We start from the raw sequence: 13,693 nt of genomic DNA on the forward strand, positions 1-13,693 counted from the left end.
ATGCTGAAGAGCTGCACAGAGTCAAGCTTTCCATGACTTGCTTCGTATGATAGCAAAAACCATATACAGACCCTTTTGAAATCTGTAATTGATAGATAAGCCCAGGGTTAATGGCATAGCCACCAAAGTGACCTGAGGGGTCTCTGACAAAGCAATTAAAATGGCAGATTTGCACAAAAAAGACATGAAGCCATTGTGACAATCTAGGAGAGAAGTATTAGCTACTTACAGATGATACATGTTCAAAACAGAAACTCTAATGTTTTGAGTCAGCTCATCACTGCCAGAGGGTAGCTGAAAAATTTACTCAGCAAACACATACAGTGTTTTACAAAATTAGCTAAAACAGACTATTTGCTACGGGAAATAAACCAGACATGGTTTGGAGAGATTTCTGAGAAAAATGGTCCAACAGCAGGTAATTAGAGAGACTGTGACTGAAGAGAGGATTACTAAAAAGGCAAGGGAGATTAAACAAGTTTTCTTGTCAGTTTATAAAAAGCCCTGCTCCCACTTCGTAAATGACTTCCTAAATCAGGTCCCTCGTACACGTTCTACTTGGGAGCAGGTGGTTCATCTGCTAGACCTGATAATTTGCTAAGAAGTTGAGGCAGGAAATCTAGCAAAGCTCTCAGCCTTGATGGCTTTGCTCATAAAAGTTTATAACATTTTAAATAAAGAAACACATCATGTGTTGCTCAGGACTTTCCAGTTTCTTTTGCTGGAAGGATTGATTCCTGCAAGGCATCGATTAGTTTTGAGGATTTTTGTCTCTTGCATGCCTATAACAAGGTGGACTTTTGAAATTAAACACCTGCCAAACCCCAGAGCACACAAATTTGTTTTCTGCCTCATTCTGGCAGTTCTGCAAGCTCAAGCCTATAGATGTCTTGGGAAAGGCTCTTGAATTTTATGCTTTATTTTCACTAAAAACACCAACGTTTCTGATAGCCCTTTGATGAACAGATGATTGTATTTCCAAGTGTATTTCTGGGTGGTACTTCTTTCTGAATATCAAGTGTATTTAGACTCAGCGGTAAACCTTATTTCTTGGATAACACCCCAACTGAGAGCCTGGAAAAATAAATAGAAGATTTCTTTTTTAGTGATGAAGGAATAATGTACTTTCAAGCTTGACATCCTTCCTGCTTTCAGCTAAAAGGAAAAGAGATGAGCTACTGGAATTCAGAGACATGGGACCATGTGAAGATAGGTTTGTAATGAGACGTCGTTTTCATTTGTTACTCCACACTGTTCTCATTGGTCTTGTTTAGTAACCAAGTTATTTGGAAGAAGCATCAATTACAAATATCTGAAAAAAAATAAATCAGAATTCCTTTTTAAATGATTGACAAAGGCAGTACTATGCATTCTTGGCAACACAGTGGGTTTTATAATAACTGGTTAGCTCACCTCTCCTGCCTTTGAAGAAGACAGAGCGATAATAGTTCTTTGGTGAAAGAGATCTGAAAGAAGATGAACTTGCTGCCAGGAATAAATTGCCTATTTTTATATTACATTGTCCTCTCCATATTTTTGCATAGAAAAAAGAGCCTAAAAGATTTTACTCAATGTTGTGACATAACAGAGGCTTGTAAAGGGCTTTGATTTTCCAACAATGTAGCATTACCATACTTCTCAGTCACATTCATACAACAAAGAGATCCCTCAGTATGGACTGCAGAGGCAGACATTGAGCAGCAGGTATCATCAGGAATAGATAGTGGTAATTCTGAATATTTTATATACACAGAGAACCCTCAGGATATTCTGAGCTGGAATCTGCAGTGTTTCCTGTCAGGAGAGTGATACACTCTGATAACTCAGCTTATGTAGCTCCAGGAACAAGCTTTATTTTCTCTGTATGTATTCCATCCCATATTGTATTTATAGGAACATAAAAGCAAGCTAAATGGAGTTGGTATGTTTCAATACATACAATTATTTTCAGAATCTAATGTTATGACTTGGAAGAATGCAAGAGAAGCACAAGCTCATCATCTGCAAATGTTTCTGTATTTGCAGTTGAGAAGATCTACCAGCAGAGCAATAAATAACTAAGTAAAAAAAACCTAAAATTCATCTCTTACAGGAGAGAAACATCACTTGTGAATGTTTTACCTCGTGCAAATCAAATCAAGTGATGTACATGAAGAATAAACACATTTAGAGGGAAGACAAATGAATGAATAGAGTATCTTGACTAGCAATTAGTTTCTGTGCCCAAGTACCATCAGTGCAAAATTGATGAGCAGAGTAACCTTTGGCTGCACTTTAGCAAGTTCTTCATTAGTTTGCTGGCTTTCAGTTTCAAATACCTTATTTCTTCATAGACATGCTGAGAAAAATGATCCATCCTGCTTGCACTACCAATGTATACCGTGCTGGAACTCTACTGTGCTATCAGCCTGTGTTCTTCTAGCAAGAATCGGTCCCTTTTTTTCCAAAGCCTGTCTTCAAACAAGGGAAGAAAAAGGAGGAAAAAGTTCTCTTTCCTTTTTTCCACAGATTAGAAAACCAAACCACTCACAGATTGAATAACTGAAGGTCACCCTGAAGGTCAATGGTTTTGAATTGGATCAGCCTGAATAGAAATCAGTAGCAAACTTATTTGTGCCTTTGAAAATTTCTTGTTACGTGCCCAGAGGTAAAGGAGGGATATGCCAGGTCCTGGGGGAAAAAAGCTGGTGAGACAATCAGAGCTGTCAGATGGAGGTAGGTAGGCTACAATATTATCCATTGGTAGACTGCTCCGGTCTGTAATTGGTTGAGAGGCCTCCTCTGAACATTTGTCTGACATTACTGCTGCTCAAGGCACTGAAGTGTAAGTGCTCATCGATGGGAATGTACATGCCCTGTTTGTTAATGTTCTGCACAAGAGAATTATCTGGGAGAACTGGGAATGTTATAGATCTGTCATTCGTACACTAGCTAAATTTAATTTATGCTTTACTTCTGACATTTCCTTTCTACATATTTTCTTCCTCATTTCACTTCTGTTGTATCATGTATCTCTATTTCTCACAGATTTGTGCTGCCAAGCCAAATGATAATGACAAAAGCTGCAAAGGAATGCAATGTTTTTGGCATTACTGCACTACCTGCAGCACCACTTTGAAATAAAATGTCACACTTCCAGGTATGATCGAGTGACTTATCAGTTACTGAAGTCTTCCACAGGAGTGGGTCTGATATATTTCTTTAATTCCTTCAGGAAAGACAGGTTGTGAGCCATCAGCAACAGAACATGGGAAGAAGCAGAGACCCAGGATGAAGAGCCAGCTGCAGAGCACTGGGGCATGGAGAGCCAGCAGAGCTGCAGGGAGCTGGGTGAGGGAGGCAGCAATATGCTGGTTAACTTCTAGCATGAGTTTTACAGAGTGTAAAACTGTTACTGGTCAGTAGGAAGCTGTGAGTAAATACATCTGCTGTGCTACAGTGGGTCATCACATAGGACATCTTTTGGTATTTAGGATTAAGCTGCTGAAGTGTTTGGCACATTTTTGCAGTTCTCTTCAAAGTCCAGATTTTAACCTTCTTTTCTGTCTACGCTCCGTAATTTTCTGCCCTCCTCTCAAAAACAGCCTCAGAGAAAAAGAAAGTATGATTATATAGTAGCAATATATTTTGAATTGTCTTCTGCTCTTGGATCCAAACCAGCAGTAAAATGCACTCCGGGAGGAGAGCTGAGGAGTGCTTAATTAGAGAAAGAATGTATGACCGCTCTCTGCAAACGGGCATCTGATCTTGCCTTGGCACTGTCAGAACAATGCTGTATCAAACGGGGCTCTGCATAGCAAATCTCTGAGGTGAACTCATTATTCTGCCAGCAGCAGAAGTTGCCATCTTCTCAGAGATATCAGGCATGACCAGCAGAAACAGATGCAATTTGAGTTAAATTAAAGCATGTGGCACTACTCGAATAAAAAAAAATAAGACTACATAAAACATTACTGTCTTACTCATTTGATCTGTTCCACACATGGACCAAAATCACAGTTGTTGCTTTTAGTGATAAAAATAAAATGGAAGCTTACTTCGCTCCAGTGGAATGACAGAAATAGAAAATACAGAACCATGCAATGCCATTTTTATAATCCTTTTTCAGAAGCAATGTGTACTTTAAGTATTTTCTTTTTTCTTAACTGAATTTTTAAAGATTCTTAGGAATAAAGAAAGGCAAACGTAAAAATATTTTTCCCTGGAACTCTATGTCTAAAGAGAATGAAAAAATAAGCAATATCTACTGAGGGACAGCTATTTTTATGTATGTTTACCAGAGAAAGAGCATTAAAGGAGGAAAATGTTTTCCTATAACCTTGGCATCACAGCCCAGCACCTGGGTTTGATGGGAAAGTCCAACAGCATGGGATGATGGAAGGATTCAGGTTGAAAGGGGCCAAACCCCCCCACAAAGCAGGGCCAGTCATAAAATCAGACCAGTTTATCCAGTCTGGTCTAAAAAACCTCCAACCTTTGGGGTCAGACCTGCTCCTCACACATGGACAAGGATTTGTCCTTGCTGAATTTCATAAGGTTCTTATCAGCCCATTTCTCAGCCTATCTAGGTGTCTATGAATGATGGTCTCACACTGAGGTTCTCCACCCATTTTGTGCCATTTACAAACCTGATGAGTATGCATTCCAACATCTCCTCCAGTTCCCTGATGAAGATGTTGAACAGAACATGCCCCATTGTAATCCCATGCAGTAGTCCACTTACTATTGGCCTTCATGCAGTCTACAACTATTAATTGTTATCCCCTGAGCTCAGCCATCCAATCTATTGGACATGATGCAGAGAAATACATTGAATTGCAAGTAACTTCTGAGTGACTTGAAACTCAGTCACTTGAAAGTCCAAGTAACACAGCAGCATGCAAAAGGGAGGACATCTCAAAGCAATTTAATTCACAATGAGCCAGCCTTAATTTCCCACTGAAATAAATAAATACCTAAAAAAAGTGTACGAAGCTATCTGAAAACCAGCATAGGCTTGTGTTCAAGATGGAATACTCACATCACTTCTAGTCGAGCCATTCGGGAATCATTTCCTCCAAAAGAAATGACCTCACAAGTATAGTCCCCGATGTCACCCGACCACGTCTGGCTGATGAGGAGGGTTCCATCTTTCTCTACCGTGATCCTGGAACTGCTGGATGGATTTATTACAACACTGTCCTTCTTCCAAACATATCTGAATATTACAATGTTTTAGTTAGTAATTGCTTGCAAAAAAATTGAAATACATTTATTTGAACTGTGCAAGATACCAGCTTCTGTAATAACAAATGAGAAATGTCAGGCCTCTATGGATACTTTCAGGAACAGTGCCTGTTTCAAATTTTAACTTAGATCAGTGATCAGAATAAGAAATGTAATTACAGAATAAGAAATGTAATTACATCCAAGATGCGATACATTTTATAAACAATAGTGCACACTTCAAAAAGAAAAGACCAAGTGCTCATGAAACACCCAAGTTCACAAGTCCACCTTCACCAGCAGTTTCAGCTGCGACATCAGTTATACTATGAAAGGTAACAGCAGAGGTGTTGGCACAGCTCTGCAAAGACCGTATCAACCTTGCACTGACAGGATCAGTAACATCTTTAACCATTGTGGCAAAGTTCACCAGTTTATCATCCCTTAAAGGACCCATATCAACATGTCACAGATAAGTGTACAGTCCATGGTCTTGCAATTAAGTATCTCTACATAACATTTTTTACATCTTTATATCTCTTTCTGGAGTTCTTTCTGCAGTTGACCCTTCTGACACCCTCCAAGCTGTTCCTTGCGTTTTCTTTAATTTGGCTTTCAGTCTACATACATTTTCACGGTAAATTTATTTTTAAATGGTGAACTTCCTCTAGATGCTCTAGTACAAATGTTAATAGTTCATACAAGTTGCTTTTTTTTTCCCTTTATGCAGTAAAAGCAGAATATAGCCTCTAGTTATTGAGCTGCTTCCAAGAACATGGGCACATCGCGCATCGCTTTCATACACCACAGTGTAGACATGTTTGAAATCCTATTCCTTCTCTTTGGCTTTTACTCTCATTAACTATCAGCTTCTGACAAGTTGCTTTTATTGATAGTGTATTAACCTTGACAGTAAAATCATGGAAGGCTATATTGAAGTCATGAAGTGGAACATAGCTCACTGTAAATAATACATAAGGCTGAAATGGAAGATGGGATTTATATGATTAATGATACAGAGTACAACCTTATAATGCAGTAATAGGGGGTCTGGTGTTAAAATTTGGGGTCCTGAAACTTTTCACCTAATGCTATTCATATAGCTTATAAAATTGAGCTCAGACAAACCACACAAACAAGAACTGACATCACCGACCTGATTGAAATTCTAGGATCATGAGTTGCTTCACATCGCAGAGTGGCTGTAGTTCCTTTGATCACAGTGCTATTCTCAGGAGGGTGAACAATGAAAGTCCGATCTGAAAGGAACGCAAGCCATAGTTCAGGTGAAATTACAGCATTTTGACTTGGATATTCACTCGGGGAGCAGGCAACTGAACATTTGTCATTCAAAGCAAGCAGGCCATTCCTCTTCAAGTCTTTGCTATGAAGCCTCTCCTGCCTCTAATGTCATTGTGTCAAGAAGAGGCTGTACGCTGTGGGGTGCAGGAGGCAAAGGCAGCAGAGGGCACGTGTCTGAGTCAGCAGTGCTGCAGCTGCACTGACTCTCATTTGTCTTTGTGGGAAGCCTCTGTGGCAACTCCCTGAAGTCCTAAGGCAGCAAGTATGTTTATAACACGTTAAGGATGAATCAAAACATGCATTTTGTCAGAAAACAAGTCACACAATTTAGAGTGGAGAAAACAAAAACACACAGGGAAAATCAGTGCAAAAGAAAAAAAAAGTGGAAAAAACATCCAGAAAGAAGAAAGCTTGGATGGCATTCTATAAAGAGGTTAAGGGAGGAGGAGTTTTTGGTAGCCTGAATTTTTTCACATAGGGAAATATGTTGTTTACTTAAATGTTTCAAAACATCTTTATTCAAGCACCTCCTGGAGACACAGAAGACAAAAACTGCTGTAACTACAGCAACCAAATCTGGTGTGAAAGATCTCTGTTATGCTCAGCACACAGCAGTAGCAGCAGATAGCATCATCTGGAGCAGGTAGACAACTAGGGGTGAGGAGATATGTGGATAATGTGGATAATGTTAATCAGTCCCAATTCTCCACAGAGATAATCAGCATCTACCGAGATCTCATTTGTGCACAAAAAGAAAATCATCAGCAAAATCAAAAGCTACACCCAGAAGCATGGAATGTTGGCATTATTCCTGATGCACCTAAGCATGCCTTCCAGCTTTACATTGGTAAAGTTCTACATAAGTATTAGGTCAGAATCACTTCTCCCTTCCCCTCCAATGCAGTATCAATGAACAGAAACTATCTTTAACACGTATTAGAATCAATCCCTTGAGAATTAACAGGAAGAATCTCTATTATTCATACACCTGGATGTCAATCAGTTTACAGAATCCTGACTTGACGTCGTCAATGAGGTATAAATCTAACAGTCATGTGTCAAAAGCACTTTATATTTACTCCCAGTATGGTTTTCAGGTATTCCCAAGTTCAAAAGGCAAAATGTTACTGTTGTAACGTGTACATTTTTGGGATTAACAGATGTCAAATACACACCACACACCTGTGGCATAATCAGCCTCAGGGCTGTACTTCAAGTATAGGAGAAAAGAGTTACTCAGTACTTCTGTGTTTGTCACTATCATCTTCCTTGTCTTTAATTGTTTTTAGTCCCAGCTCAAGGATCCTTGTTTCCTACCAACAGCAACAACACACGCTGCACTTTAACCCTTCAGCTGCTGGTTCAGATCAGACACACGAAACTTATATTTTGCCTCTCACTCAGGGGTAATACAGGGGAACCTAAATGATTCAATTTTTTACACCAACAGAGGGGAAAAATAGAGATCAAGGGCAAACGATGAAAGACTAAATCACTTCACAGGCTGCCCTGTGCCATGCCAATCTGTAACATGAGAGAGTAGAAGTGTGCTGCACTTTGCTTCGGCTTCCAAGAACGCCCAGGGTCACATAGAAATGCACAGTTAGGAGGAAAATCACATCCACTGTATTTGTAGCCACAGCCTTTGTAACAGCATGGGCTGTTCTACACTGCCTGCAGACTGCTGGAGGCAGAAAACAACTTGCAAACAGCCAAATCCACAAAGTAAAAGGGCAGATTTGCAATGCAGACTAAGGCAAGTTTCACCATTGCAAAACCTGAGTGAAACTGTAAGCGTGACTAGATGCTCCATTGAAACACACAACCTTTCACAAAATGAAACAGTTTATATGTATGATTTCTAAAACAAAATGGTACTTGTGATATGTTTTCTAGAACAGTAGATAATCACCACTGAACTGTACAAGTATTTATGAGTATAACTGGGTATGAAAACGTCCCGGTCATACACCAAAATCCAATTAGCACTTGATTCAAATTAGACTTTAAACAAAGCGTTGTCCTTACTCCACACTGTCAGCATCACAAAAGCATTCAGAGCTCCTTCGGAGTTGACTGCATGGCAAGTATAATTGCCAGCATCCTGAAGGAACACAGGCGTTATCTGGAGCCCTCCGGATTCCAGAAGAATGAACCGAGGAATCTGAACTGAGCCACTGGCTAAGATCTGGTTTCCTGAAACACAGAAAGGAAAAGCAGCATGATTAATGTCACATAGGCTGCTTGGATGAGGCACTGCAGTCCCAGCTCTTCCAAACATGGATGGTATCAATCTATCTGGGCTGCTGGCTTGCAGCAGGACCTCTACAACCCTTGGCTCATAGAACTAGAGCAATATTAAATGGATCTACATAATCTCAGGAGTAGGAATAGATAAGAAAACAAGCAGTTCCACAACAGTGTAGTAAGTAGGTACCTTTCTTCCACGAGATGGCAGGTTTTGGGGCCCCCGATACTTCACAGGTCAGCATGGCAGTCATCCCCTCAGTCACAGTGGTGTCCTCTGGAGGCTGTATAAATGCTGGCTTAATGTCTAGAATCAAACAATTTGAAATCTCAGCGGATCAGTTATCAGAAAGATGCCTTTCCTATTATCGTGGACTGCTTTACATCCACTTTTACAGTGCTGATCATGGAGAAGGACATGACAATAATGCATGAAAACCTCTCAGCAGTGACTGTAACCTTTCATTATTCATCTCTGAGGAATTACCTAATTCAGTTTATTACCTACCTGGAAAATAAAAATCTATCAGCACTTACACGTGTACAAGTAAGATGGCTTACAGATAAAGGCAGATAAAGCTTTGAATGAGTGTTTGGGGGAAAGTGGGAAATCTAGATAAACAAAACTATTTTCGTTCATCTTCATAACAGAGTTCTTTAAGATGAAAAGCAACTCCAGAAAGGCATTAACTTTGAAACTTAAATGTCAGCCAAAAGAATTTAGAACCCGAGTCTCATCTAAGGCATTTTCCAAGTTTCTTTCACTCTTATTTTCCCCCAGTTGCACTTTACAACATTTTTTTTTTTTTTTTGCTGCAGTTTCCTAGATCTATATTGAACTGATCTAGTTTCTGCAGGCTGAAGAAATTCTGGTCATTACGTACAGACTGCTCTTGGGCTAAAAACCAGCTTCCTGAAAAGGAGTTAAAATATTATGGGAATATATGCTTGTTAATAATTGCTTTTAAAAGAGACTATGAGGATTTGTAATTCTCCCACAGTGAAAAGTGTATTTCATTAACTAAAGCATTTAATCAGACTTTACGGCCAAAAAAATAGACATTAAATTTGAATTTTCTTTGTTTTCCCTGCTAAGTGTAGTTGTAGACAAAAGACAGAAAAAAAAAATACCATGAACAATTATGAAGAGTTACATTACAGTCCAACCAAATCATTTAATAATGAAGAAAAGGGGAAACCATTTTACAATTAACTTTTCAATTTCTTCCCTTACTTTTCTTTTCATACCATGAAATAAGAGATTGCCTCAAGCTCCTGTGTTTTCTACAGGGTTCAGCAGGCTGCATTCAGACCAAACTGGGCACGTTGGGGTATCTCACACATAGGACAGCCATGTATTATAAGAAATCAAGGTTCAAACCACACGAGCAAGGAGAAACCTGAAGGCTGCAGGCTCATCTACAGACACAACAGCACAACTCATCGACAACAATCCCAGCTCCTTACTCACTGGTCACATCCAGGTAGGTGTAGGTCTGTATCTCCCCAGCTTTGTTGCTGGCGAAGCACTGGAAGATCCCCGCATCCTGAGGACGCAGCGCGTGGATGCGCAGCCCCCCGCTCAGCAGGACTTTGTAGCGGGGGTTTTGCAGCTTGCTGAGGGGAACAGAATCCTTATACCAAACCAGGGAAGGAATGGGAACACCTAAAAAAAAGCCCAGAAGAATGTCACTGTCAGTATGTGCGCGATGTGCTGTAGAGAGTTGAAACACAGCGCTGTTGTGGTCACATCTCTGGTATCCCTTCCTTCCACTGTGCTTATTTATACTTTTACAAGCTGCTTTTGATAAATGGGAGGCAGCATTTTACATTATCAATGGTAAGAATATGCAGCAGAACATGTGGGAAAACAGTGAAAGGGGGAATGTTGAGAAAACATGTTATCAAATTACTTTCTTCACCCAATCATATTTCATGCTACTACAAAATAAGATTTATAGCAATTTCACATTGAAAGCCAGAATCATGCTACTTAAACAGCAGCAGTGTGACATTGCAGCGAGTCTATAAGGCTGTTCCATCCCAAATGAGATTTTTCTGTGCTACTGCAGCTAAGATGTCAAAATAAAAAGGAAATGGCAAATTACACATAAGAGATGAAGTGCTCAGATGACTGTATTCGAGTTCTAATTTGGCAGCTTAGTTTGAGCTAATGTGCGAGCAGCTTGTTGCCCACAATGAGATGGCTTTAAATTATTATTTTTATTCATTCTCAAGCTTCACCTGTTATTTGAAAAACACGGACATTAGGAGAAACAAAAATCCTGCCGTAAATACAAGCCCTTTTATTCCTGTTTCCTTTCATGTGCATGTTCTACAAATCATGACATGCTAATTCCAGTTTTGCTGCAGCCATATACCCGTCAGCTGGGATGAAGCAGCCATAAATTCAGTATCCACAGATACTGAATGGAGGATTCTCTTTTCTTCATGAGATATCAGAAGACTGGGACTGCTTTCTGCAGATGTTCCCGCCCTGCTCCTCCCATCATTGACTGTTTGGCCTTTATATCCTAGAAATCCCCAGCTGATCAAATGCCAAGGGCCCTATGCAGGGATCAGATATTTTATTATGTGATTGGATAATCACAGGATCAGAAGGGCATCAGACTGATTTAAGTAACCTCAGTCCCAAACTCGGTTTTATCTTCATAATCAGGAGCTATTTTCGAACACGCGTCACTTTAAACCTCAGTGCTTTACAGTCCCTTGTAATAAGGAGAGGATAGCAGCTCCTTGCATCGTAGCAAAGCCATAGAAATGAATTCACAGGTGAGTCACTGAGCAAAGCCACGTGGGGCATCACAGCAGTACTAAGAAATGTCACTGATGAACTGAGCACATGCAGACATTGAATTTCACTGTAGTGTTGGCCATGACTTAAGGTCTTCAGAGGGGAAGTGCCACAGGAGAAGCCATACTGTCATTCTCAATATCCCAACGTGAAATATCACCATATTATACTTTCATTCATACCTTCTTCTGATATATTCTCTTTCTACAGACAAAAACTAAATTAATTATTTGGAAATCACACACAAACAATGTAAGGACTGATAAAAAAAAAGTGTTCAATTGCTGCTGCTGTTTTTGTAAACATGTACCATTTACTACAATCACCTCCGATGCTTTTGTTCCACTGACATAATAAAATGCACTCATAATCTGGGAGGTAATCATCTCAGGAAGAAATCCACGATGCAGAGTGCATTGTCTGACGGAGAATAGATGCAGCGGAGGAGCTTCCATTGACATAATTTAAATTTCCTGCAGCAGCCCATCTACAGAATTAGCGCAAACTTCCCTGTTCAGAATTCTCGGTGAGAGTGTTATTCATCTCCTCAAGATCCTCCCGGGCAAATACAAATTATCACTGAGTAATGAAGAAACAGATGATGCAAAATGGAATAGTTCTCTTGATGCAGAGAAGCTTGGAAATGATCTCAAGTTTAAATAATAGCAACTCTAGTTTCCCCACACGTCACTTGATGGGCACTGAGGAAATAATGCAGCCCCGCATTCAGTACACTCAAACCTTTAACACCGGTGTCATTCCATAAATCCCATTCTTCTAACGGTATTAGCAAACCTTCTAATCCCATAATCGCTGTGAGATACACCTTCCTATCACCAACCCAGCTGACAAACTGAATATTGCCATCTCTATTTTTCTACGTTTCGGTTACGGATATCTTCCTCTACTCAAAGTTATGAGTCTGAATAATAGGATCTTATCTAAGCGTTCTGATGCCTGTCAGCAGCATTCATTTGGGCTTCAGTGATCTTCCCAGAGAGATTTGTCTTCCAAGTCGTACACATTTTCTTTTATCATCTCGCTACCTCTTTAGCTATAAAAATGGCTAAAACCAGCCTCCTTTCTTCTCCACTCTCCCACCGCCCCGCTTTTCCTCCTGCCACCCTCCAAGGAATTTTGCTTCTTCTCCTCTCTACAAATTTTGCTGAACAAAAAAAATACGAAAAGAAAAAAAGACTTTAAATACATATTGGATGATGCCTTTCCAAGCATTATCCGCCCTATCCTACCTTATTGTTTGAGAGATTAGAGTGGCCTAAAATAACATAATATTAAGTAAAATAAGCTTAATTCTCAGCATGTACACAGTGCTCTATTTTTTTCTTTTCTTTTTTTTTCCCAAAGATGGGCTGACAAATCAATCTGGTGCTACAGAGGAGGAGGGGAAGGAGACAGACTGGTTTGGGCTGTGCCACTTTCTCTGTAACCTTGGCAAATGATTTATGCAAGCCAAGGCTCAGTTTCCCCATCTGTGAAACAGATGTTTGTCTCTCTGCCAAATTTCACTTATTTAAGAGTCTGGATGAAAGACTCTAAATATTCGTTGTGTCATTTTTGTTATTTATTTTTTATAGTCTTTTCTAGATCCCAGTGGGCAACTGGGGCGTCCCAAAAACATCCCTCCATCTCCTTGTTTAAACAGGTAGAACTAAAGTCCAATTAACTGCACTCCCCAGACACCCCCTTAAATGCCTGCAGCCCAAAACTTCCTATAAGCAAATAAGAAAAAGCATTTAAAGAAAAGCCATTGAAAATGCATGCAGCATCAGCAAGTGCTGGAAGATATACAGCAGAGCATGGTTACTGCGCAGTCTGATACACTGAAACTCCATTACAGTGAAGTATAAAGCTAGCCTGTGCAAGTTGCAATTTTATTTACAGTTAATCTCTGCTTATACTGTGAAATTAATCTGTCTCTCACACATTCAAGGTGCACAAAGCCTGAGCAAATGGGCTTTGTGCACAGAACCTGATGGGGCCGGGACAAATCCAGTCCGTCTTCCTGATTGCAACAAAGGTGTAGGGCAGATCTGCAGTTCCCCACATGCCTTATTCTAGCTCCTAGTTTGAGCAGGGAGACAGCAACCTTCACTTACCCTCTTT

At 39.9% G+C, this 13,693-nt stretch overlaps 1 protein-coding gene across 1 annotated transcript in view; it reads right to left on the reverse strand.

The window, feature by feature from the left end:
• The window catches only part of SDK1 (sidekick cell adhesion molecule 1), a 364,412-nt gene that overhangs the window by 125,636 nt on the left and 225,083 nt on the right, over window positions 1-13,693 (reverse strand). The window contains exons 10-14 of the mRNA XM_031606919.2: window positions 10,226-10,420; window positions 8,945-9,061; window positions 8,536-8,703; window positions 6,362-6,464; window positions 5,021-5,197 (exon numbers count right to left, since the gene is read on the reverse strand). Coding sequence (XP_031462779.2) covers window positions 5,021-5,197; window positions 6,362-6,464; window positions 8,536-8,703; window positions 8,945-9,061; window positions 10,226-10,420 — 760 coding nt within the window. The remainder of the gene's footprint in view (window positions 1-5,020; window positions 5,198-6,361; window positions 6,465-8,535; window positions 8,704-8,944; window positions 9,062-10,225; window positions 10,421-13,693) is intronic.

Source organism: Phasianus colchicus, chromosome 16 (assembly GCF_987193195.1).
Source record: "Phasianus colchicus chromosome 16, bPhaCol1.hap1.1, whole genome shotgun sequence".
Lineage (NCBI taxonomy): Eukaryota > Metazoa > Chordata > Aves > Galliformes > Phasianidae > Phasianus > Phasianus colchicus.